At 33.4% G+C, this 27,193-nt stretch overlaps 1 protein-coding gene and 1 long non-coding RNA gene across 8 annotated transcripts in view; one reads left to right on the top strand and one right to left on the bottom strand.

The window, feature by feature from the left end:
• Positions 1 to 19,290, bottom strand: part of LOC133312031 (cytochrome b561 and DOMON domain-containing protein At5g48750-like) — a 29,108-nt gene extending 9,818 nt beyond the window's left edge. The window contains exons 1-2 of the mRNA XM_061513172.1: positions 18,661 to 19,290; positions 18,424 to 18,555 (exon numbers count right to left, since the gene is read on the bottom strand). Of these exons, the coding sequence (XP_061369156.1) occupies positions 18,424 to 18,555; positions 18,661 to 19,290 (762 nt within the window). The remainder of the gene's footprint in view (positions 1 to 18,423; positions 18,556 to 18,660) is intronic.
• Positions 19,291 to 20,839: 1,549 nt separating this feature from the next.
• LOC133311979 (uncharacterized) lies at positions 20,840 to 25,782 on the top strand. 7 transcript variants are annotated; one of them, XR_009751621.1, is made up of 8 exons: positions 20,840 to 20,932; positions 21,024 to 21,125; positions 21,330 to 21,357; positions 21,547 to 21,635; positions 22,560 to 22,678; positions 23,915 to 24,006; positions 24,429 to 24,495; positions 25,307 to 25,781. It is a non-coding gene; the product is annotated as an uncharacterized LOC133311979 (long non-coding RNA). The 7 variants fall into 7 exon arrangements; XR_009751620.1 differs by having other exon boundaries at positions 21,024 to 21,129; XR_009751622.1 differs by lacking the exon at positions 20,840 to 20,932 and adding an exon at positions 25,176 to 25,219 and having other exon boundaries at positions 20,941 to 21,129; positions 25,314 to 25,782.
• The last annotated feature ends 1,411 nt before the right edge of the window (positions 25,783 to 27,193 follow it).

Genomic DNA, 27,193 nt, shown 5'->3' with positions numbered 1-27,193 from the left:
AAGATTTCCTACAATTGGTATCAGAGCCTTGGCTGTACATTGGTATGTGAATCTAGTTTCACTATTCATGTAATTAGTTTTGCTTCTTGAAATGTGGCACCTAGGGTTCTAGGATTATGGTATGAATTTAGCATGTGTATTTTATAATTCATTTTCATAAAAGTTTAAATTTTAATCGGTAAAAATGCTTTAATCCATGGTTAGGGTCTCTCGTGTATTTCTTGATTTGTAACAAGGAGGCTAATCCCATATGATTAGGTTTCCTCCTTGCTGTTTTTATTTATTTTCAAATTTTCTGTGTATTTTTCCAATATTTTGTAAAAGTTCAAGATCGAGAAACCGCGAGTAAGATGCGCAGTCAGTACTGTCGGAGACTTTTCGAGGGCTTCCCGATCTCGGAATGGGGCGATCTATATATGGTTGGAAAGAAGACGGAAAGAAGAACGCAACGGTGGGTGGATCACCGCCATCTAACCATTCACGCACCCCCCCCGCGCCTCCACAAGCGTCTGAGAGTGGTCGCCACTCTCCGGTAAAGAATTGGAGAGTGAGGGAGCGTCCGGCCACCTTTTTGGGTGGTTCCAGCGGCGGTGCACTCGTCTCTACGTGGCGGTCCTTCCCCTGGAGTTTCAGCTTGATTTGACTTCGGGTGACGGCGCAGCAGACCTGACGGCTAGGGTTCCTCTTTTGCGTCCTAGGGTTTCTCGCCAAAGGATTGGGTCTTTGGGCTTTTGGGCCCATGAAACCCTAAAGGGGCTTGAGACAGATACTATGGGCTAGGCGAAAGTCGAATTCCAAAGTTGTATTATTTAATTTTATTTTTTTTTAAAATAAGAAGGCCATGGATTAAAGTAATTATGATTTATTATTTAATGCTTTTATTGATTGGTATAAATTATATGATTGATAACATGCTTTATTGCGATAACATACCATATAGAATAGGTGGTGCCATATTGTTGCATAACTTGTATAATTGCATGAGCATAATAGCTATTATGTCTTCAGCGACTAGTATGATAGTTATTATGGGATTATTTTGATTTTAAATCATCCTAAGAAATTAATTAATAATTATTATGATTTTTATTAAAAATCTAGATTAATGATTGAATTAATTAATTTTGGATAATTAACATCAAGACAAATAATCGTTATGGAAATTATTTTGATTTCAAATTATCCTCATAAATGATAATTATTATGATTGTTGCAATCTAGATTAATAATTAAATCAGCTATTTGGATGATATAAATCTAGAAAAATAATTAGAGAAAATTTCCTAAGAGAATTCTTTTATTTTGCGAGTAATTTGGTGGTTTTCTGAAATGGTCATGGAATAACACACGCTGCATACAACATTCATGTATCATGATTGTTTGGAGCACACGCTGACGTAAAGTGACCGGATTTCAGGACCTTAATGCTTTCAAAATTATGTTAAGCTTAGTGCACGTTTATCGGTGCTCTTACTTATATAGTTTTTGAAATCAAACAAAGGATACTCTAAATTAAATAATTCTTGGAAATTAAAAAAATGTTGCTCATGTTGAATGGAAGGAGATTTAAATTAAGAAATTAATTTAACCTTCAAGCACATTATAAGGACCATTAATAAAATAATCATGTGAAGTCCCATCGAATAAGCATGATTGGATTTTATTAGATTGGACCTAAATAATTATGGGAGGAGATTTAAGTTAAGAAATTAATTTAACCTCCAAGCGCATTGTGGGCATATCAATAAGATAATCGTGTGAGGCCCCAACGGATAAGCATGATTGGATTTTATTGGGCCTTAATAATTTCAAAATTTTAATAAAGTATTGTACGGCCCATCGTCGATAATACTAAGTTATTAAAGATAATTTTGAAATTAAACAATGAATTCAACAGGGCTTATGAAAATTCTCAAACAAAAATGTTGAATGGGTGAAGGTTTTAAAAATTAATTAATTTTAAAACCTGCGGGCTCCATTTGTGGGTTTATTAGTGAAATGGTTATCGCTGAAGCCCCATCGGATAAGGATAATCAGATTTCACTAGATTAAATCTTAATAATTTCAAAATTTTAGTAAAGTATTGTACGGCCCATCGTCGGCAATGCTTAGACACTAAGGATAATTTTGAAATTAAACAATGGTTAATTACATTCAACTTTGGTAAAATTGTTAACCCTCCCATCGAGGCTCTGGCAATGGCACTGAAGGCCCAAATAACAATTTTGGTTTTTACAAGTGACTTGCCCATCGTAAGCCTTGTAAAGATAAACTGAAGGATTGTTAACAATAAACAAGAGTAGTTATGAGAATCTACTTGCACTTCGTTTGTTTATTGCATTATTTGTTTGTAATTGTGTGCTTTATATGTTTTTCAGAAAATATCTTAGAAATGATTGAGTCGAAAACCTCTAGATGGTACCAACTATGAATAAGTGAAAAGCAAATTTTTTGATATTGTTCTAAAACATGGAAGCTAAAATTTGTTCTGACAATGCGAGGGCCATAGCAACATGCAGAGGATGCGTCTTAGGAAACTAAGATGCATTTCTCAGATTAGGAAAGGGCGGATATGGTAGTTCGCTGCTATATTATTGTCAGTCTTTCCAAATACTTGCAGAAGCAAGTGTACATGATTAAGAGTAGGGTAGAAATGCTTCAGACTCTTAATGACATGTTTGCTGCGTCTAGCAGCTCTGCTAGACAGAATGCAGTCGGTACAGGTTTTGCTAAGAGTCTTGTTAAATCCAAAGGGAAACCCAAGGGTGGTAACAAGAACAAAATGACTTGTTTATCAGTTGTCAAACCAGTTTCTATGAAGAAGCCGCAAGGCAAGTTCTTCAAATGCAGACTGAAGGGATACTGAAAGAAAAATTGCTCAGAGGTGATGAAAAGAACCTGACATGGGCATATCAAGGCCTGATCAGTGAATGAATTATTGATTCAGGAATCACTGATTATGTTTGTTACTCTTTGTAGTAGACATGGCATACCTGTCAGCAATGGACATAGATATTTTAAGCTTGAAAATGGAAACTTGTGTCTGCATTTGCAGTAGGACAATTTATTTATACGACTATGGTTTTGAGTGACTGTTTATTTGTTCCAGATTTCAAGAGGAATTCAATTTTTGTTAGTTGTTTTGGTTAAAACATGGGTTGACAATGCAATTGATTCCTCAGTTACATTTCGAAGTTCATCTTCGTCTTGTTTGTTCTGATACATTGTTTAAATAGTCTTTATTACCTATGTCCTATAACCTTTTTAAATTTGTTATGTTGAATGGAAATGATGATGAACAAGGATTTTCACCAAAGAAATAAAAGTTTCAAATGAAACATAACTTTGGCCTTTGTGATTGAGTCACATTATCTCAAGTAGAAAATATGTTTTAGTTAAAAGAGGTACTGAAAGTTCAATAATCTTTTAACTAACAGCTACATGTTAGTCCTATTTGGAAGGTAAAGTGGCCAAGCAATCCTACAAGGGCCAAGAAGGTTTGCGCAACTATTCAACTGGAACTGGTACATACTAAAGTATGTGGACCACTTAGCGTTCAAACCAGAAGAGGTGATGAGTACTTCATTATATGAATGTTTACTCTGGATTTGGACAGATGAACCAAGTGCGCCATAAGTCTATAGCTTTTGGAAATTTCCAAGAGGTTTAGTCTGAGGCAGAAAAGCATGTAGGTGTTCAAATCAAAAACACTTTGGTCTGACTAAAGTGTTGGCTACCTATCTGGTAATTTCAGGTCTTACCTGATTTAAGAGGGGATAGTTTTCGTAACTGTCAACTCTAAGAACGCATTAGTTGAACGAAGTTGCAGTATGTGGAAATCAAACATTTCTAGACTTGGTGAAGATCATGTTCAGTTATTCATCTTTGTCAATGTTATTCAAGGGAGATGCCTAAGAGAAGGAAATGTACCTTCTTAACTTGATTCCGTCAAAGTTTGTTGTAAAGACACCTAAAGAATTATGGAAAGGGTGCAAGCCCAGATCAAACCATATTCGGATTTAGGGTGCTACGGCACACGTCCTACAACAGCAGTCAAATGAGATGGAATCTTGTATGGAAGAGTGCATATCTTTTTGGCTACCCTAAGAGAACTAGGGATGATTTCTTATTTAGTCTTAAGGACAAGATAATCTAAGTGAGCACTCACATGATTTTCTTAAAGGAGGACTAGATAAGAAATTATAAGCTCTTAAGTTAGGTTATTCTTGATGAGATTTATCTCAGATCAAGAATTTTCAGAATCTGTAGAAGCTTCATCCGCTGTTCCCTTGATTGTTCAAGAGGGGATAGATATATCTCTAAGTGAACAAACAAGAGAACCATGATTGGAAATTCAACATGATAATATATAAGTGAAACTTGTAGAAATATTAGTATCACATGGAAAGGAACAATATCAAGGATAAACGGATCCTCAAGAAATTGAAGATCCATCATTTGACCCACTCTTTATTTTACCTATAAATACACAAGGTCTAGTGCAGTACATTCGTAGTGGGAGAGAACCTTGTTAACTCTCAAGTTGTTTCTTGTTGAGTGACATTGATCCTACTAGTTACGATAATGCACTAGAAGATGTTGTTGATCAAGTGTTGCTCAGGCTATGAACAATGAGATGAAATACTTGTATTTCAACTCCGTTCGGTCCTAGTAAAGACACCAAGAGGGGTAAAACCCACAAGGTGCATGTGGACATAAAAGACAAAGAGAGGATGGACAGAAAGGTGAAAACCTTCAAAGCTAGCTTGGAGGCATTTTTTGCCAGACGCCATGCTTGAGTCTATCCAGATTCTCTTAGTTGCTATAAGTCTCAATTATGAGATTTCATTTTGGGAGTTGGATGTCAGGATATCTACATACATCAACCAAAAGGGTTTATAGCAAATGGGTAGGAACACACGGTATGCAAGTTGTGAAATTCTATTTCATAGACTTAAGCAAGCATCCAGGTCTTGAAACATCAGTTTTGATCAGGTTATCAAAATTTTGATTTTGAGAGAACCTTGATGAATGATGTGTATTTGTATGTAAAGGATACAACGGAAGACAATAGCTTTTCTGGTACTTTATATAGATGATATGCTCCTTATTAGAAACAATGTGGAGGTAATATCAAGCATAAAGAGTTGGCTAAGTTAGTGTTTTGGTATGGAAGTACTGGGGAAGCCAATTATATTCTTGGTATAAAACTCTTATGAGGCCGGAAGAATAAGTTGTTGGCATCACCTCAGGCTACTTACATTGACAAAACTCTTGCAAAATTCAACATGAGAATTCTAAGAGAAGAATTATAATTCTCAGATATGGAATTCATCTTCCTAAGGAGTAACCAAAGACTTCTAAGAAGGAAGAATGCATGAGTAGGATATCTTATGCTTTGGCAAAGGTAGACTCATGCATATCATGTTGGGCGTTAAACCAGACATCTGTCACGCAGTGGGAGTAGTGAGATAGTACCATTTTGAACTTAGAGGAATACTAGATTATTGTTAAGTATGTACTCAAGTATCTTTGGAGAACGAGAGATTATATGCTGGTATATTCTAGTAGGAGTCTTGAAAAGCCGAGTTTTCAAAAATTCAATTATTTCAAGTGGATATTGACTCAAGAAAATCAACCTCGAGCTATGAGTTTTTCACTAAACTCAGATAGCATTAGAGGTGGATCTTGCAAACCCAGTTACTAAGAGTTTGCCTGAACCTGTGTTCGAGAGGCATGTTACTTCTTTGGGTCTTAGGAGGATCCCAGACTTGCATTAAGCAAGTGGGAGTTATTGGTTTCATTGTGCTCTTGGAGTAAGACGATAAAACAATAAAATAATTTTCTGAATTTCATAAATAAGGTTTTATTTATTTATTTTGCGCACTATTTACAAACATAAAGGTCCGGATCAAATTGTGGAGTATATGATCATATGGATACGTTCATAGAGGACATGATCATAGGTTCTCACAATTGATGAATGGATTCACAGCTGTTAAATAAAGTTGGGCACTTTATTTAGGCTGCAATATTTTATGAAATGATTTTGTCTGAATCATTGTAAAATATTGGTGTGAATTAACATTCACATTGAAAGGATCAAGGAGAGATTTGATTAAGGTTGTTTTTCTGTCATAAGGTATCAAATCTCCAGTTAACTATAGTTATGTGATTGCTCTTAATCCTGAGTTTATTATAAATAGGTAATCAAATAGTTTTCATTCTTTGATTTACCAACGGGTGAGGTTCGATCTATTGACGGCCAATAAGTCGGTATTTTGGGAGTGAGATTGTTTGATTATCGGTATTTATGAGATAAACAACATGGAATTTGTAGGATATGTCCCCTTGATATGTTTCGGTACTTGGATATTAAAGACACTGGCCAGTGCATGTAATCCATTAGAGAAACTATCATAGTCAATGGAATAAATAATTGATTGAGTTACAGAAAATTTGTCAATCAATTATAGACATTCTACAAAGGGGCGATGCATATTAATGTTATAAAGGTCATTAATCTTGGAGTTCACGTTCGGGCTTTTAGTGGAGTAGCGTCGAATTAGATAATCTTGTAAAGATTATCAGGAGCCTTGATCAATGACAAATGGTAGGTCCCCAGGCTAGCTCGAGACAAGGGATGGGGTATATTATCAGATGATGATAGCTTATGGGCTACATGGTCTTGGGTTTACGAACTCAAGTTTGTATCTTAAAGAGCAAGTGGGAGATTGTTGGATATATGCTCTTTTGGTCACTAAAGTCCTATTGGGCTTCAGTGAAACTTGAGCCCATGAGGCTTAGGGTTGAGTTATGTCTAAGACCTAAGCGTATATATTCATAGTTTTCTCCTCTTGTGCCTCCAAGGTGAACAGATCATCAGAAACAAACCCCAAGAGGCAGACGTTCATCATCTGAACGGTTGCCCACACAACCATCTCATCCTCCTCGAGAGATAGTCTGGAAGATCTGCCACAGTCCAGCTTCAAGGAGGTTGTTCGTGCTGCGGCGCTGAGGTGAGCTGTTCGTGAAGAGGAATCCTACAAGGGAAGATTCTACACGAGACCTGCGCACCGAGAGGTAATTGTGAAACAAGGATGATTCGGTAAGCATACCAATGTACTAGGTCCTAAACCGCTTCCGCATAAATCTAAGATTTCCTACAATTGGTATCAGAGCCTTGGCTGTACATTGGTATGTGAATCTAGTTTCACTATTCATGTAATTAGTTTTGCTTCTTGAAATGTGGCACCTAGGGTTCTAGGATTATGGTATGAATTTAGCATGTGTATTTTATAATTCATTTTCATAAAAGTTTAAATTTTAATCGGGAAAAATGCTTTAATCCATGGTTAGGGTCTCTCGTGTATTTCTTGATTTGTAACAAGGAGGCTAATCCCATATGATTAGGTTTCCTCCTTGCTGTTTTTATTTATTTTCAAATTTTCTGTGTATTTTTCCAATATTTTGTAAAAGTTCAAGATCGAGAAACCGCGAGTAAGATGCGCAGTCAGTACTGTCGGAGACTTTTCGAGGGCTTCCCGATCTCGTAATGGGGCGATCTATATAAGGTTGGAAAGAGGACGGAAAGAAGAACGCAACGGTGGGTGGATCACCGCCATCTAACCATTCACGCGCCCCCACGCGCCTCCACAAGCGTCTGAGAGTGGTCGCCACTCTCCGGTAAAGAATTGGAGAGTGAGGGAGCGTCCGGCCACCTTTTTGGGTGGTTCCAGCGGCGGTGCACTCGTCTCTACGTGGCGGTCCTTCCCCTGGAGTTTCAGCCTGATTTGACTTCGGGTGACGGCGCAGCAGACCTGACGGCTAGGGTTCCTCTTTTGCGTCCTAGGGTTTCTCGCCAAAGGATTGGTTCATTAATGAAAGTGTGAGAAACAAAGATGTGTGTGAAGAGTATGAGAAAAAAGAGAAGGTTTCCAAACGAAAACATGATTAGGGAGGAAAAAAAAATAGAGACGGTTTTGTTGAATGTTTAGAACCCTTTGCAATGCTTCCATGTCATACGTGATGGCTTTTATTTTTGTTTTATTTTTTCTTGTTATGTATTGAATAGTTTATCTTATCTTATTGTTGAAGTGGAAACTCTATCTTATTGTTAGATATATTTGAATTTAAACCATGAAAACTTATCTTATCTTGTTGAAGAATTTTTTTTATCTTTTTGTAAAATATATTTTAATTTAAGCAATGCAATATATTTTATCCTACATTTTTTCACGTATTAATTTGTAACATGAACATCAAAATAAGTTTGACAAATTATTTTGAAATATCTACACAACTAATTATCTAATCCCTTATATATATATATATATATATATATATATATATATATATATATATATATATATATATATCTTACAAATGGCATTAATCATAGTAAGATTATATTATATATGATAAATTACAAATAAAATAAAGTACGAAAATTATTTGATAGGAAAATAATAAGTAGACGTGTAGATATTTCAAAAATTAACCATAGAAAGTTTTTTGTTTTCTACCAGTTCCGTCATTGATGATTTGCTATATTATTTAGGTGTTGTTTTTGCTTTTTTGGCAACATGGCATGGTACGAAGCACAAATGATAAAGGATTTCCGGGAGAAACGGTGGGGACGTGGGGTACTTGTTATTCGATCAAATCTCGAATTAGTAGCGGGAGGTTACGCTTAATCGCAGCGTTTCTAGGTTGAAATTCCATTGAAATGTAAACATTCAACAATTTGTGTCTTCTACTTTAGGATTAATCATAAAAGAACAAAATTGGTTTTCAGAAATTCATATTTTCATAAACATAAATAAGATTAGGGATATTAACTTTTATCCACGATGCAAAAGATTCTTTGATCTTTAAAAGCGCCTAGAATAATTGTGATAATTAATGGCAGAAAATTTTTGAGCAATGTTGTTAAAATCGAGATCAAGTAAAATCGAAAAGGGATTAAAAAATCGTAAAACGTAAAATTGTAATATAAAAAAATCATAAAAACGTAAAAGCGTTTGGAATATTAGTAAAATCGTTTGGACGAAAAAAAATCATAAAAATATAAAATCGTAGTGATAAATTGAAATTTTAACAACTATGCTTTCGATAGGCTAGACCTTTTTTCTTTCCTGTATGCTCTTTGATAAGGATGAGATACAATTCTTATGGGCACACTATGAGGATTTTTCCGTTTTACCTTCTGTCAAACAATTGACCTTCATAATAAATGCACCTATCAATAATAGTTATTTATTTTCATCTTTCCTATCTTCTAGCCAAATTACCTTTATATAACTTGCACATTAAATCAAAATTAATACCAACTGTAGGCCTTACAAGAAGCATTATCCAATTGTAGAATTTTGGTTGGTGAGATTGGAGAGAGTGGAAAAAATTAGGAAAAACTGAGAAACATTGGATTTAAAACTGATAATCTAATGTTATCAAAAAAATAAAAAAAATAAAACTGATAATCTAATAAGTGTGGTAAGCATAGCTGATAAGTACAACAGCCTAGAAAAATTAAGTAAATCAATAAAATTTATTCATTATACACAATTACGTAACTAAACTACCTAATACCTAAATAAAGCGACTGATTATCATTTATCCTTGGAATTTCGCGTAATTAATTTAATATTACAAATGTTAAAAACAAAATGGAATGTTTGAGTACTGAATTTAAATAATAAGAACATTAAAGGTCAAATTAAATTTCAATACAATTTTGAAATAATTTTTAAAAGATTGAAATTGGAACGCTAACGAACTCCACTTGGAAAGCAATTACGGCCATGACCAGAATTATAAAATAATAATATGCTTTCCAGTCATCAACCTTGAGCATGAAAAAACCGATGAGGGCGTTCAATATGGCTAGGACAAAATTGAATTACAGACTATATAATGAAAATTTTCCCAAAATATTCTGTTCCTGTGATCATTATCTGGCTTCAGAAATATAGCAACACATACTTGAACATATATGTCAGATACACATGCTCCCATATACAAACCAGTACCAAAGCCAGCAGAGCCGATAAAAAATGCTAGAGATACACATGTTCGATGCAAGTGAAACGCTGTTTCGGGTCCTGCACAATCAAATTCAAATTCAAATTCAAATTCTTTCACGTAACTAAAAGCACTCAAGAATCCATGGACCTGAAAGTGCAAATTGTTAGTCGTGCATATTAAATTATTCGAAGTTTCAAACTGATAATAAAAATCTAAATAAATTACAATTAAAGAGTTAGTCATCATGCATTACTACTAGTCCGTGATTTTTGCGTTTCTGAGTGTCGTAATTGAGTTCACTTTTCCACTGATTTCTGAAAAAGATATGAAATCCAACAGATACGAAATCCAAGGTACAAAATGACCGAAGATTAGGTCCTGATAGAGGATGCGCTCTTAGAGTCCCGTTATCGAAAACAAAGCCTTCTTTGCCAAAAGTGATTCAGCAAAGTCGCATTGGATAGAAGTTAGAAACTTGCGAAAATGATCTTGTCTCCATTTGTGTAGATTGCCGAAACATTATGAACGGGAAGCTGAGATTACCGTGTTGCAAGATAGTTACATAACTTGTTATTGGTGAGGTATAGGCTTTAAAAGTCTCATATGATGTTGGAACAGACACAAATGCTTGTGAACCAACCATACCCTTTTGTGCTGGGATTGATGGCCCAAGCAATCCAACCTGAATTCGTTGTGTTTTCCTTCTTGAAAGCAACATCAACTGTTCTTAAGGGTGGGTAGTGTTGCCTTGCTAACAGTTATGCAAGTAGCGCGCGAGTATACGCGACAACAAGTAATACAGGGCGTATTTGAGACCCTCTTATCGTTCCCACAAGGATTTTTAGCGTGTATAACTTGACTAAAATTGGTAATTGCTAAAACTGAATTTAATCTAAATATTGGGTAAAAATAAAAGAAATTAAATAATCTCAAAATTGAGTTAGAATGCTACTGACCATTGACTCTAAGTATTTTTTTTTTTTTTTCAGATTTGATTTCTTGAACTGAAGATTGGAAAATGGAAAGAAAGCAAATTAAACATTTGATTCAAAGAGATTTTATATGAAGAAGAAATCAGTAAACAGAATTAAAAGTGAGATATTGGAAATCAAGTGAAAAGAAATCTGAGTTGTTGACAGATAAGTTGTAAAAATAGGTTGAGTTTCGGTTACCCTTCCCAACAGCCACTGAATGAATGCTAATTATAGATTATTAAAAATTAACTCCCTGGTAATGGATCTTTCCTTATTGATTTTAATCTCTTAAAACCATTTTGTCCTAAACAAACATTTGCACATCTCTATGCTAAATGAAGCAAAGACTCATTTAGTTCCAGTCTAAAAATTACATGGAGGCTGTCCTCATCTCTGACTGACAGCCCTTGAATGCTCTCACACTCAAGTCCATGTGTTTAATACATGTCCAGATTTAGTCATCTCTCAATGCCTAATTCCTAAAATAACATCTACTATCAGGCCTTAATAACAGAATATTTAATTGCAAGCACAATATTAAACAACAGGGAATCAAATTCTAACAAACGCAATTAGCAAACATCCAAACTGTGGTTCGGGTACCTACACCCAACCTAGAGAAAATTAGCTCATACCCATGAGGGTTGAGCTGCAAACAGCGACTAAAATTAAAATGTACAGAATTTTGTGCAGAAAAATAAAAGTACAGCACCAGTCCTAATCACCGGAATATGCTTAGTGTTGTACCAACATGCTAAAAGCTCAACAGAAAAATCAATTCAGTACAGTACCAGAACTTCAAGAATAAAAACTAAAAATATCCAGAAGGAATAGAAATTAAAAACAAGAACAGAAGCTGACCCTCCTGGACTCACTCATTTCTCTCCTTTTTATAGGTCTCCTTCTTTTCTTGCACGATCTTCTGATTAACACCTCAGCAGGCACCCACACGCTCCTTCCAGCCGTGCGATTCCTTTGCAAGGATCACAATCACACTCCAACAATCCCGCTAGCACTCCTAACAAACTCCAGCTCACCCACTCAGTTTTGGCATTTTCTGTATCAAGCAAAAATGGTTAGGGTTCACTGTTTTTGGTTGTGTCGTTCACTTAATGAACCGTGTTTGAGGACTAAAGGATGGTTTGACTGGAATCAAGGAACGGTCTGGTTTTCTTGGTTTGATTTGTAGCAGGGAATTAGGATGGATGGTGTGGATTTGCAGTTGACTGGAGGTGGGTTCTTTTCGCACGGTGTGTGCTAGGATTTTTCTCTTCTCAGCCATTGCTTCACGTTTCTGATTCTATCTCTTTCTTCCAATCACTTTCTTTCTTTGCTTTTCCTTCACTTGGGCTTTTGATCAAAGTCCAGCCCATTTGTTTCTGTCTTTCTTTTTCATTTGCTTTTCTTTTCATTTTGGCTTCTTTTCACTTCGGCTTCTGACTTGCTCTTCGAAAGTTCAGCCCATTCCTTGTCTTCTTTTCTTTGCATGGACAATGTCACAAATGGGTCTAAAAAATACAAGTGCAAGCACATTAGTTCTTAAATTGGAATTAATCAACTCAATGCATTTAGGGCTAATATTATACACAAAATATTCTTTTCATTTACAATTTCATATTAAAACCCCATGTTCCAAGTCACATTTCATGGACTTTCCAGGTAGTAATTGCAGTTCAGAGAAGATTCAAGAAATTGCAAATCCTTGCATGCTGCATAGTTTATGCGATTAGGAAAATTGTATGAACTGCATGGCTTTGAGGCATTGAGAGTGTGAGAAACAAAGATTTGTGTGAAGAGTTAATAAACAAGAGAAGGTTTCCAAACAAAAACATGACTAGAGAGAAAAAAAAACAGAGACAGTTGTGTTGAATGTTTTGAACCCTTCCATGACATACGCGACTACTTTTATCTGTTTTGTTTTTCTTTGTTATGTATTGAAAAGTTTGTCTTACCTTATTGTTGAAGTTAAAATTCTATCTTATTCTTAAATATTTATGGGTTTACAGTGTAAATTGATCTTATCTTGTTGAAGAAAAAACTTTATCTTATTGTAAAATGTTTTTTAATTTAAGCAATGCAATATATTTTTTTGTATATTGTTCCACGTATTAATTGGTAAGGTGAACATCAAGCTTTTTGATCTGAAAAATGTGTTTTTCGAAATATTTCACTAATTTAATTTTCTGGTCAAACATACTACGAGACTAATTCAAGAAGACGCATAGTCGCACATCATGTGCCTACACGTATAGTCGTGCACAAGACAGGTGCTCGTATGATGTATGATGTCTGTGACTCTATGCCAGAAAAAACACGAACTTGATATTGACGTGATCAAAGAAAAAAGTCAGGTTTAAACACACACCTAGTACAGACTTGATCACCAAATGCGCACCTGGTACTGACATGATTAGACAAGCATACGTGAGCTGTACATGTTCATATTGTCAGGTTTAAAATTTTGATTTCCCCATGATGTCCAAGAGAGGAACAAGTGTTTCATAAAGCCGGACACAATTGATAGATAGTTAGGTCATTTAAACATAGGGTTTTATAAGAGTTATGTTGTAGAAAAAATGATTGTGTCATGTTTTAGAGATTCGTTTTCCGTGCTTTAGTTTTTTTTTTTTTTTTTTTTTTTTGCTTTAAAAAATACGGGCCCCACAAATTATTATGTTTGTAGGAAACTTTTTTTTTTATGTTGCATGATGAATGCAAACCCCTTAAACATAATTGCATGTGTAGAAAATGCTTTGTTGACAAAGACTGTACTCACAATTGTGTGATCTCTTCATCTTGAGAGGATTAGTCTTTGGCTCTTTGCTTTTTGGCTTGGGAAACCTTGGAAAAATTTCCAAAAAAACATTTGTTAATTTTACTCTCTCTATTTTTCGCTCTATTCACTATCATCTTTTGTCACCTTCTCTTCCGTCGAACTGTTGAGGAAATTGTGTTAGCAAATGAATGCTCTCAAATAAATGGTTGAGCTTTTTTACCATGATGGAAATGGATGTTTAAAATAAGAAAATAATTGTATTGAAAATCCTCAATGTGTGAGTTGGTTTGCGTAATGGTCACCAAAGCTTTTTGCTTTCAACTAGTTCCGTCATTGATAATTTGCTATATATTATTATTATTATTAGTCGTATTTTTTTGTTTGGGGTGCCTGGTAGAAAGCGCAAATGGACAAAAGGATTTCTCGTAGAAATGGTGGGGTAATTGTTAGTCGATCGAATAGGGAGTCAAAGCTTCATTAGTGTGATGATTACAAAAATATAAATAAGGGATAATTGCACTATATATACCAGCGGAATTTTAAATTTAAGTCATCCATATTTTATAACAGATACCATAATATTGGTAAAAGTTATTATTAATTTTTTTTGAGTACATTAGTGACACTAAGGTTTGAACTTATGATCTTATGTAAAGTTAAACTACCCAAATCCCTCATCATTAGACCAATTCTAATCCCTCATCATTAGACCAATCCTAGTAGCTCATTGTTAAGTTTTTATTGATCTATCAAGAATTATTTAGTATTCATTAGTCATTAATTTTATAATAACAAAATATTCAAAGCCCTTAAAAGATACTTTATTCAACTAAAAAAACTCTTACATAAAAAAAATTCCATGGAAACGGGCATTTTTAAATTTTGAAATTGATTTACTTAACTAATTTTAAATTTTAAAAAGTTGAGTCATTAATATATTGTTTTTCAAATGGATAATACTTAATTTATCATTTAAATAAAATCAATTTTTTATAAGTAAAATCCGAATTGAGATTAGATTTTTCTTTGGTGAAGGATATTTTTAGTATTGCATGATAGTTAATTCTTTATTAAAATTTGGAAAAAGTGAAGTTACTAGGATTGGTCTAGTAGTGAGTAAAGACGGGTAAAATAACTCAAAAAACTGAACCGAATGTACTTAAAATAACCAATTTTTAAAAATCAGTTCATGAACTGAAGCGATTTTTAAAGAACCAGTTCATGAACCGAATTGGTTTTTAAAATTAGTTCAAGAACCGAATTGTTTTTGAACCAAACCGAACTAATTTTTTATTACTTTATTTCTTTAATTTTTTTTCTTTTCAGAATAGGGACGACCCGAACCGGTTCGAACCGAATCGAATCGTTCCCAACTTAACCGAACCAATTAAACCAATTCGGTTCGATTTTTCAAAAAATTCAGTTCAATTCGACCGATACACACCCCTAGTGGTGAGGGGCAATGGCGGACCTATGCTGCTGCAAGTGACTGCAAGTGCAGTCACAATTTTTTTGAAAAAAGAACAAGAAAAAAGAAAAATTGTAATCAGATATCACGACATGTTACTCACAAAGCATGTTTCTTATACATGTGCATCCATAAAGATATGTTCATCACTTAACAAATGTCCATCAGTCCATCATATAAAGTAGGGGTGTTCATCAACCGAACCAAACCGATTCAAACCGCGGTAACCGAACCGAAAAATCGATAACCGAATAAATCGAAAAACCGAAAATCGAAAAAAAACAGCAATTTTAATTGGATTGGATAGGTTTTCGGATTGATTGATGAAAACTGATCCAATATATTAATTCTCCTCTACCTACTTGGACCTTTCTCCAATCATATCCCAAAAATTTATAAACTCAAGACCCATCAACTAAACCCAAAAAAAAATCTAGTCACATCTCATCAACAAAATTTTATTTGTGTAGAGCTTCATATCTCATTGCCAAAAAAATTATATATATATTATTGTTTGTTAATGCTTTTGTATTTCAAAAGAAAAAAATTTACAAAGCCAATATATACTAAAGATGTTATTTGCATAATAATTATGAAACAAATTTAGGAATTTCCAAAAACCGAAAACCGATCCAATCCAAACCGAAAAAAATTGAATTGGATCGAATCGGATGATTTTTGCTTCCAAAACCGATCCCATCTAGACCACGAATATCTCTAATATAAAGTTATGTTCATCAGAAAAAATGGACATGCAGTTTGAAGTAATTTGTATTTCAATAGTCAAACCGACACAAGAAAGCATTGTTATAAGAGAGATTCATATTCGTCGACATGTAGAAAAAGTTATACTATGGTTGGAAATTTTATTGTAAACAGATGTCTAGGACCATCCTAGTCTTTGTTATTATAATAATTAAAAAAGTTTTGATTTTAGTTAAAAAAGTTAAAAGAAAAATATTATGAATCTCATGTTATAAAATAAATACTTTATCCTTCTTTGTAGAGTAAAAGGTGAACACTGTAGGTAAATTTTCTCTATAACAATTTCAAACATGTTACTGGTGATAAGAAGGAGCGCAAATTTCCTTTTGTTTTTTAATGCATTTAAAATTTTCTTTTTGTAAAAAAAATATTTGATCCGTTGTTAAATGTGTAGACATAAATAAATTTTTTTTGATCTACCACTAGTGAAGGGTTTGAATAGTTTATATTAGGTTATGTCTTAATTCTACCATTGTATAAAAAAAAGAACAAAATAAATTGGAAGTGGCACTTAAGTGGCATTAACCTTAAAAGAGTGAGAAGAACGAGTAAAATTATACAAATACCCAACTCTCTTACTATTACACTAATTTTAATGGCTTATTTTTTTAATTTTAATATAAGATACACCCAATCTAAAATACTACATAAGTATTATTAGTTTTAAATAACATTTACATGATTGTCTATAAAACCTGTAATATATAAAGAGGCCGTTATGCCTACTAGAAGCTAGATTTATCATTCTTTTATTACAGTTAGCATAATTAATCAACGTTTGTTAATTTTTTTTTTTTTTTTTGGGCTATCATCCTCGTCACCTTCTCTTCCATCATTCTCTTGAGGTCACTGTGCTAACAAATGAATGCTCTCAAGCAAATGGTTGTGCTTTTTTACCATGATGGAAATGGATGTTTAAAATAAAATAAAAATTAATTGTATATGTGAATTGGTTTGCGTAATGGTCACCAAAGTTAATTAATTGTTTCCAACTAGTTCCGTCATTGATAATTTGCAATATATTATTAGGGTTATTATTATTTTTTGTTTGGGGTGCCTGGTAGAAAGCACAAATGTACAAAGGATTTCTCATAGAAACGGTGGGGTAATTGTTAGTCGATCAAATCTTGAACTGGTAGCAGGAAATTGCGCTTAACCCCGGCGTTTCTCGGTTGACATTCCATATGAAGAAATGTAACCATTCATCAATCCATTTGAGTTTTTTCACTTTTGGGTTCACGGTAAAAGACCAAAATTAAATATCGGAAATTCACTTTTTCATATGCATAAACTGAATTAGGGATATTAACCTTTATCCATGACGAGGTTGTTTCTTTGATTTTCATAAGTTCCAAAATAATTATGATATTAATGGCACAAAGTTTCTTGTAACTTTAATCTTTTTTTCTTTCATATACATTCTTTGATAAAAATGAGATACATCTCTCATAGACAGATTATGAAAAAAATTCCGCTTTATTATCCTTCTGAAAAACAATCTTATCGTTTATGATAAATGCACCTATCAAAAACAATTATCTATTTTAATTAACTTTCTTGTTCTTTAGCCGAGCTACCTTTATGCCAACCTATTCATTAAATCAAAATTAATACCATTTAGAGTCACATGAAGGCCTTACAATCAGCGATATATAGCGTTATCCAATTGTAGAATTTCCGTTTCTATGGATTTGAAGAGAAGAAAAAATTAACAATAACTGAGAAACATTGAATTTAAAAATAATAATCTAATAAGTGTGGTAAGCCATGTTGATAAATATAACCGCCTATAAAAATTAAGCAAATCAATAAAATTAAATTCATTTTAAACAGTTATGTAACTAAACTACCTATTTCCTAAATAAAGCGATCAATTATCATTTATATATCCTTGGTATTTCGAGTAATTAATTTAATATCACAAACATTAAAAAAATGGAATGCATAAGTATTGAATTTAAATAATAAGAACATTTTTACCAAAATAATAATAATAATAATAATAATAATAATAAGAATACAGGTCAAAGCAAGTTTGTAATAATTCCAAATATTAAAGTTACAAGGATAACGGATTCCACCACCCAAGCTAATCCGGCCAAGAACAGAACTATCCCATAATAAAGACCTTTGATGTCGTCATCATCAAGGTGTAGGATGTCATAACCGATGAAGCCGTTCAACATTGCTAGGAAAGAAATTGAATAACCGACTATAAAATGAAAAAATTTCCAAAATATTCTATACTTGTGATGATTTTCAGGCTTCAGAAATATATCAACACATATGTGAACATATGTCAAATATATTAGAGTGATCCCAATAAATCTGTGTGAAGTATTATGAACGTCGGAATGATTATGATTTCCCATATACAAACCAGTAGAAAAGCCAGCAGAGCCAATAAAAAATACCAGAGATACACATGCTCGATGCAAAAAGCTTGCAGGTGCTCCACAATCAAATTCAATTTCTTTCATGAAGCCGAATATTATCCCAAGAGGCATTAAAAATCCCCAACTAAAAGAACTCAAGATTCCATGAACCTGAAAATGAAAATTGTTATTAATGCATACTATACCATTCAAAGTTTCAAACTGAAGATAAAAGTATAAACAAATTCAAATTAAAGAGTTAGTTTAACTAGTTACGTCTTTTAGTGTAGTATTTGAGGAATTCACTTTTACACCTGTTTCTGAAACATTCCCAGATATAAAATTCAAGGTACCAAAAGACCGAAGATTAGGTCCTGATAGGAAATGTGCTTTTAAAGTTCCATCATCCGAAGCAAAACCTTCTTGCCAAACGTGATTCACCAAAGTCACATTGGATGGAAGTTGGAAACTTGCAAAGATGATCTTATGGCCGTCTGTGTAGATTGCCGAAACATTATGAACAGGGAAACTAAGATTACCGTGTTGCAAGAGAGTTTCATAACTTGTTATTGGTGAGGTATAGGCTTTGAAAGTCCCATAAGATGTTGGAACAGCCACAAATGCTTGGGAACCAACCATACCCTTTGAGGTGGGGTTGATGGCCCAAGCAATCCAACTAGAGTCCGTTGTGTTTTCCTTCTTGAAAGCAACATCAACTGTTCTTGAGGATGGATAGTAATTCCAGTGCATAGAGGATTTCAAAAATTGCAAATCCTTGCATGCTGCATAGTTAATGTGATTAGGAAAAGTGTATGAACTGCATGGCTTTGGTTCATTGAAAGTGTGAGAAACAAAGATGTGTGTGAAGAGTATGAGAAAAAAGAGAAGGTTTCCAAACGAAAACATGATTAGGGTGGAAAAAAAATAGAGACAGTTGTGTTGAATGTTTAGAACCCTTTGCAATGCTTCCATGTCATACGTGATGGCTTTTATTTTTGTTTTATATTTTCTTGTTATGTATTGAATAGTTTATCTTATCTTATTGTTGAAGTGGAAACTCTATCTTATTGTTAGATATATTTGAATTTAAACAATGAAAACTTATCTTATCTTGTTGAAGAAAAAACTTTATCTTTTTGTAAAATGTTTTTTAATTTAAGCAATGCAATATATTCTATCCTACATTTTTTTAACGTATTAATTTATAAGATGAACATCAAAATAAGTTTGATAAATTATTTTGAAATATCTACACAACTAATTATCTAATCCCTTATATATATATATATATATATATATATATATATATATATATATCTAACAAATGGCATTAATCATAGTAAGATTATATTATATATGATAAATTACAAATAAAATACAGTACGAAAATTATTTGATAGGAAAATAAATAAGTAGACGTGTAGATATTTCAAAAATTAACCATAGAAAGTTTTTTGTTTTCTACCAATTCCGTCATTGATGATTTGCTATATTATTTAGGTGTTGTTTTTGCTTTTTTGGGAACATGGCATGGTACGAAGCACAAATGATAAAGGATTTCCGGTAGAAACGGTGGGGACGTGGGGTACTTGTTATTCGATCAAATCTCGAATTAGTAGCGGGAAGTTACGCTTAATCGCAGCGTTTCTAGGTTGAAATTCCATTGAAATGTAAACATTCAACAATTTGTGTCTTCTACCTTAGGATTAATCATAAAAGAACAAAATTGGTTTTCAGAAATTCATATTTTCATAAACATAAATAAAATTAGGGATATTAACTTTTATCCACCATGCAAAAGATTCTTTGATCTTCAAAAGCGCCTAGAATAATTGTGATCATTAATGGCAGAAAACTTTTGATAGCCTAGACCTTTTTTCTTTCCTGTATGCTCTTTGATAAGGATGAGATACAATTCTTATGGGCACACTATGAGGATTTTTCCGTTTTACCTTATGTCAAACAATTGTCCTTCATAATAAATGCACCTATCAATAATAGTTATTTATTTTCATCTTTCCTATCTTATAGCCAAATTACCTTTATATAACTTGCACATTAAATCAAAATTAATACCAACCTTATACTACAGTCACATGTAGGCCTTACAAGAAGCATTATCCAATTGTAGAATTTCGGTTGGTGAGATTGGAGAGAGTGGAAAATATTAGCAAAAAAATGAGAAACATTGGATTTAAAACTGATAATCTAATAAGTGTCACTACAAAAAAAACAGGTGATTAATGGAGGTTATTTATCGGAAGTCAAAAAAATCTCCACTAAATAATATAATTTTTGACAGGTTTTAGACCTCCACAATTTATTTTTGTTTTTCTACCTAATATTATTTTATCTCCATTTAATAAATCTTAACAACGTGTGACATTATCAATTAATATGTTCTAAAAAAATTTAAAATACTAAATTTTATTATGCAATAAAAAAGAGTATCATCCCCGAACGCCACAAATTTTTTTCTCTCGCTCTTTTCCTCTTTCCAATTCTGAGCCCTTTATCTTCGTTCTCAAATTCTCAGTCTCCGCTATTCGTAACACACACTAGCCTTTTTAATTTTGATTCCTTCGTCTCTTTTTTCCTACTAGGGTTCTAATTTCCTCATTTATCTTTTTCTTTACTAGGGTTTGGATCTGTGTTTCGTTTGCCAAAATGGTGACCATGCCTCATTATCTCTCTTTCTCTCGCTTCTCTTCTCCGCCATTTGCATATTTTTTTGACCAATCGTGAGTAAGTTTGGGCTTTCAAACTCTTTAATTGTTTGATTTAGATTTCATTTTCAATTCCGATTGGGGAATTCATTTTCCTTTCCGCATCGCATGAATTTCGCATTCAGTTAGGGGCACCGCCATTTGAATGACATTTTTAGTTCATAATTTACATTCATTATATCGGGAGCAATGGTAGTAATAGTAAATATATTTTTGCAGTTGCAAGAGTTGAAGAAGCATGCATCAGGTAACTCATATTAGCCTATACTTACCCCTGGAATGTCTGAGAAGCAACCACTACATGTGGTTATGGTAACAATTATTGCAAAAAAATGTTCTGTTTGCTTGATAATTTTAGTTATTAACTTTTTAGTTTAGAGAATATTTTATTTGTTTGTTTGTGTTGGGAATCTAATTGAGTTGTTTCCTTCTTTAGGTTGATCCAAAGGAATCAAATAAATCACATTTCCTAACAGATTCTCTCTCAGCTATTTTACTTACTGCTTCTGTGGGATTAATGATCTGGTATGAACCTTTAGTTCTCTTCTCTTTCACTCTCTCTCTCCCTGCTCATACCTGAAAGCTTCATTTGTTATCTTATGAAATATATATGCCTTTCGGGTTATGGGTGTTGTTGCACTTCAAAAATACATAGGAAGCTTGGGTGGGATTGGAACTTCAGGTATTGGCTCAAGTACTTCCTATCTATGAAGCACCGATACGCGTTTTCGATACGTTCTCGATGATACAGGATGTCAATTACCAAAGGATACGTGTCCGATACGCGTTGAAAAAAAAAATTAAGGAGTATCGGTTCTTCATAGCTTCCTATGTCCCCAAGGAACTAAATAAGGAAGTGAAGCCAAAAACGGTTGACTTTTTAAGATGTATTCTGACTAACATGAATCATATTCATATAATATGCCAAAATAGTCAATTCTTTGTTTCTTGAAAATTAGATGATTTGTTGCTTAGCAAATAACAATTAATCAGCTACAAATTTGGGCAGTCGCTTAAAAGTTTGGATGAGAACGTTGTAAGTTCAATTGGTTAATGAATAATGCAATACACGCACAATCTTTTTTTTAATCCAAATAAAACAGTCCTCGCTTATCAATTATTCATAACATGTTATTTCATTGACCTTTGAACAAGTTCTGAAGTATATTTAATTCTATGAATTGGGTCATTTAAAGTCTGTTCCCTACTACGGGAGTTTTATTTGGACTCTATGGGTATTAGATTCTTGAGGAGTTAGTCTGGTGTTCTTCTTTATTCTTTTGTTTCCTTTTGAGACGTTCCAAAAAAAATTATTTATTTATTTGTATTAGAGATCTTGTTTGTAGATCATACCAGAATTCTTTTCCACAAAGCCTTATATAATTTCTCTCTCTCTCTCTCTCTCTCTCTCTCTCTCTCTCTCTCTCTCTCTCTCTCTCTCTCTCACAGAATGTCAAACATTTAAGCATGTGAAAGGTTGTGATGATGCAAAGCAAGAGCTTGAGGAAGTTGTGGAGTACCTAAAAAATCCAACTAAATTTACTCCCCTTGGAGGAAAGTTGCCAAAGGTCTGACGTGGTTTGTCTTTTTGTTCAATTTTTCTACATGACAACTTTTGCTTATATTTTCTCCTTTAAATGAATTGGCTGATTTCTTTGTATGAGGACTTTTGCTTTACTCATCATTACCCCAACTGGGTTATGAAGACTAATTCTTGTTCCTTGTGAATCTTATAACATTTTTGTTATGGCTTGCTTTTATGTTAGGAAGCATGTGATGATAGTCAAATATAGAATCTATGATACATGTTGTAAAGAACCTTGAGGTCACCACCCCAAAAGCTAGCTCAAAGGGTGGGAGTGTCCAAGGCCTTATAAACTCCACATTAGTTGCACATACAACCAATGTGGGACTATATATCTCAACACGCCCCCTCACACAAGAGCCCATTGGGCTTGAAGAGTGGACAATGCAACAGGCCCAGCCTACCTGTCCTAAGAAACGCCACAAGAGAGAGTGGGGGGCGGCGAGGCTCTGATACCTTGTAAAGAACCTTGGGATACACCACCCCAAAAGCTAGCTCAAAGGGTGGGAGTGCCCAAGGCCTTATAAACTTCACATTAGTTGCATATACAACCAATGTGGGATTATATATCTCAACACATGTTATAAATACTTAGCTGATGAAGAATTTTAAAATTTATTGATAATTTCAAGTGCAGTGTAAAGTAAAATCTTTTTTCAAACTTGAACAAGAATAGCAGATACGTTAATCATGCATGTATCACTACATGAAAGACGTGTGCTCTGCTTATGACATCATGGTAAAACAGATTAACCATTAGAGATATTCCTGATATTCATAATAGATTTTAGAGAAACCATGATTAAGTTTTGACACCTATACCTTTAACATTTTCCCAATAATCATGGGCTTAAAACCTTGTCAAGTTTTGTTTGTTTTTGCATTGAGCATTCATTACTCATGAATTATATGTGTGATATCAATCTCCTTTTTATAAATTCTTTGTATGAGGATTAGGTTTCCATCCCTGTGTATGAGCTGATATCATATTTATACTATCTCCATACGCAAATTGTTTTTATAGGAATAAACATGCTAGCATTTGGTCACCAGGCTCACCACAATATTATGGATTCTTTTTAGTGGCTTTCATTGCCTGCTGCTATGCTGATGAACTTGCTTGTCTAATTATAAAATGCCATGCTTTTTAATGTGCATTGGAAATTAAGGATTTGATTTTTTTTATCATCAAGTGAGCCTTGAACATTTTTTTTTCCAGGGGATTCTCTTGACAAGACCACCGGGAACTGGAAAAACTCTGCTAGCCAAGGACGTGGTTTAGCAATGTTCATATCAGAAGAGTAAAAAAAAGTAAGTGTATACATGTTAGGAAATCTGGTTTAGCAAGTTAACTTATGGATCGTGGCATATATGATTAATGTATGGGTTTAAGTCACTACAGTTTTTTGTCATCTCAAATTTTTGTATATGAAACTTTTGTCCTACATTATTTTAAAATTCCATACTTGTCCATGTAGCTGTCATTTCATGTTATAAGGTTGTTTCCAAGCCTACTCATCGCAATGAAAATCTCCAAAGTTGAAAATTCTGAGAACTGAACTCTCGGAAATTCCATCCACTCATGGAAAGACACTAATCTTTATATATATATATATATATATATATATAAAAAATGGATGACACTGATGAATAGTTAGTTGATCAACCAGTTGTGAGCTGGTGATTTGGATATTTATCGGCAAATTGATTCTCTTCTTGCATTGTCCCTATAGTTTGGATCACATCACAACAGGAGCAAGTAGTGATATTCACATGGCTACTGAGCTTGCCCACTATATGGTAATTTTCTGCTTCCTGTTTAATGTCAAGTGCAGTCTCTTCACCTGTGGACCTAGGGGTTATTTTTATTGACTTTATCTTTGCCTCAAGAACCAATTAAAAGCGAGTTTGGTTTCTACATTGAATCCCAAATGGGAAGATTTTATAAAGGATGTTTATAAAATCTTAGTCCCAATCATTATGACCTTTACGAAAAATATAAGGCCAAGGTAATAATAATCAATCAAATAAAACAAAATAACTACAGTGGGGCTCTGTCAAGCTATGGGTGCTTTTCTTGATTAAAAAGGTAGTCTTCTTCTTATCTTCTACATTTATGGCATTGTGCCCACCTCTTTATCTGATACTGAACTCAATATGGGTGTTTTAAAGTTTCTTAACTCTAAAATTAAGATATCATTTTAATATTCTTTACTTTTGTTCCAAAACTTGATGCCTGCAAACTTTGGATCAAATTGACGGTTGGTTAATTGGTAATTAGTCAACCTGTCTCAAACTTTTGGGAGCAGCATTGTTTGTTTATTATGCTATGCATCACATATTCTTAATCATGACTGCACACCTGATAACAATTAAGTCTCTGTATCTTCTTAGGATATACTTTGTATGGTCCGTTTCAGCATGGTAAGTGGGTTTATTTTAGAATTTCTAAACATTCTGAATTTCACCTGTGGACCTAGGTGATGTAGGGAATGATATTTCCATTTTTGGAATTCATGGACAGGTGTGTGGTTAAACGATACTGGCTGCAGTTGTTTTCTGTAAGAATATTGGGCATTTAATGAATAAATATTTATGCTTTTTTTTTCAGGTTCCAGGGGCAGATCCGGTTGTACAAGAGCAAACCAAGTAACTTTCGCATGGTACTAGAGGAGGTAATGTGGCAAAAGATGGTTTTCTGGAATCACAGTTGGAAGCAGAGCGAGTAACTAATGTAAAAGCTCATCCCGATGGACTTATAGAGGCCGCAGGTTCATGTGTTGATCAAGAATATTACTGCAATTAGTATTGTTGCTGAGCAAAAGGCTAGTGCTAGATTTGTTATCATGAGCAATCCTTACGTATTAACTGGATACAAGCACAATTGGATTGATTTGGTTAATATAGTTATTATCAGTCTTCACTTGGCTGCAAATTGGTTGTACAATGATAAGTCTTGTTGATTGTTATAGTGATGTAAAGGTTTGTCTAGTTGATTGGATTCCAAAATATAGTCAATATTCATGTAAATAATAAATTGTTATTTGTTATAATGTTACTATTTGTGAGCTTTATACTTACTCACTTCTTCCCTTAGTTCAGATGCTTTTGGAGGGGTTTTAATACAAACACTGTTCGAAGTATAATTTAATTTGCATAACATTTTCTTTCTTCATGATTTTCGGATGATATCTATAAGTGTTAGTGTTCTTAAAAAGTTTCAGCACAACTACAACTTAATTTTGTAACTTTGAACTTCAACTTACCATATTATTTGTGGAGCTTTATACCTTCCAAGAAGTGCAATATTTGTGGAGGTTTGGAACTTCCAGAAAATATATCAACAAATTGTGACGTTGTACACAAAGACCCTACAAACTATGTTGTGGCGATGGCAGAACTGGGGGTCTGAGTGAATGTCACAAATGTCTTTTATGAGAGTCAAAGACCTCCACAGAAAATATGAATATATTAATATAACAAAACAGAAGTACAAAAACAAAAATAAATGGAGAGAAAATAAATAATTGAACAGTAAAAAATAAATAAAATAATCATTTGCAGAATGTAGATAAAAGTTAAAACAGAAAATTAAAAGTCTAACAAAAAAAACATAAATATAAAACATAAATGTAAAAACAAAAATAATCAGAGAAAAAATAAATACTTAAAGCCTTGAATAATAAAAAAGACAAAAAAAAATTAAACTTTAATACAAAAAAAAAATGCAGTTGCTCTAAAAAAAATATTATCGTGTCTGATTGTCTAAATTTTCATCTCATATCTGATTGTCTAATTGATGAATAGGGGTAAAAAATATTTTTTACTGTTTTACCTATGTTAAAATAAAGGAGATTTAAAATTTCTTTTTTACTTTTTACTTTTACCTCTTTTAAAATTTACGAGATTTAAAAAAAATTACTTTTACTTTTTTACTTATACAGTTTTACCCAAAAGAAAACGTTGTATGGGATACAGTCACGTTCAGATTTACGGGATACAGCCACTTTTGTGATACAGCCACGTTCAGATTTACTTTTTTACTTATACAGTTCACATCAGTGTTGTATTTTTCTTTTTCTTTTTCAAAAGAAAAAGAAGTTTTGGCTCGTATAGGAATCCATTTCATCTTCAATACATACATCTCAATAAAGAACAAGAAGAAAGGTATGTTCTGATTTTGCCCCTTTTGCTGTAAGTTCATTGTTGGTTCCCAAGATTTCATTGGTAAAGAGGCATAAGTCTGTCTCTACTATGTGTCTGTTTTTTATAAACCTGATGTATCTGATCTTAAAGTCTGAAATGATGCAGCCTCTGAATATTGCAGTATTGTCTCCCTCAAGCAAAGAAACTCCTTCCACTCTCTATTTTGATGATCATCCTTAGGTCTCTTTTTCTGTTCTCATTTTTGCTTAGTTCTATTTGCAACTTCAGCATTAAAGACTTTTGTCTTTATAACCAAAGGCCTGATCTCTAATTGTCCTCCTCTGCTTTATGT

This window comes from Gastrolobium bilobum, unplaced genomic scaffold (genome assembly GCF_033153095.1).
Source record: "Gastrolobium bilobum isolate Gb01-03AN ecotype WA unplaced genomic scaffold, APGP_CSIRO_Gbil_v1 utg12501, whole genome shotgun sequence".
Lineage (NCBI taxonomy): Eukaryota > Viridiplantae > Streptophyta > Magnoliopsida > Fabales > Fabaceae > Gastrolobium > Gastrolobium bilobum.
This window is presented reverse-complemented; position numbering and strand designations above follow the sequence as displayed.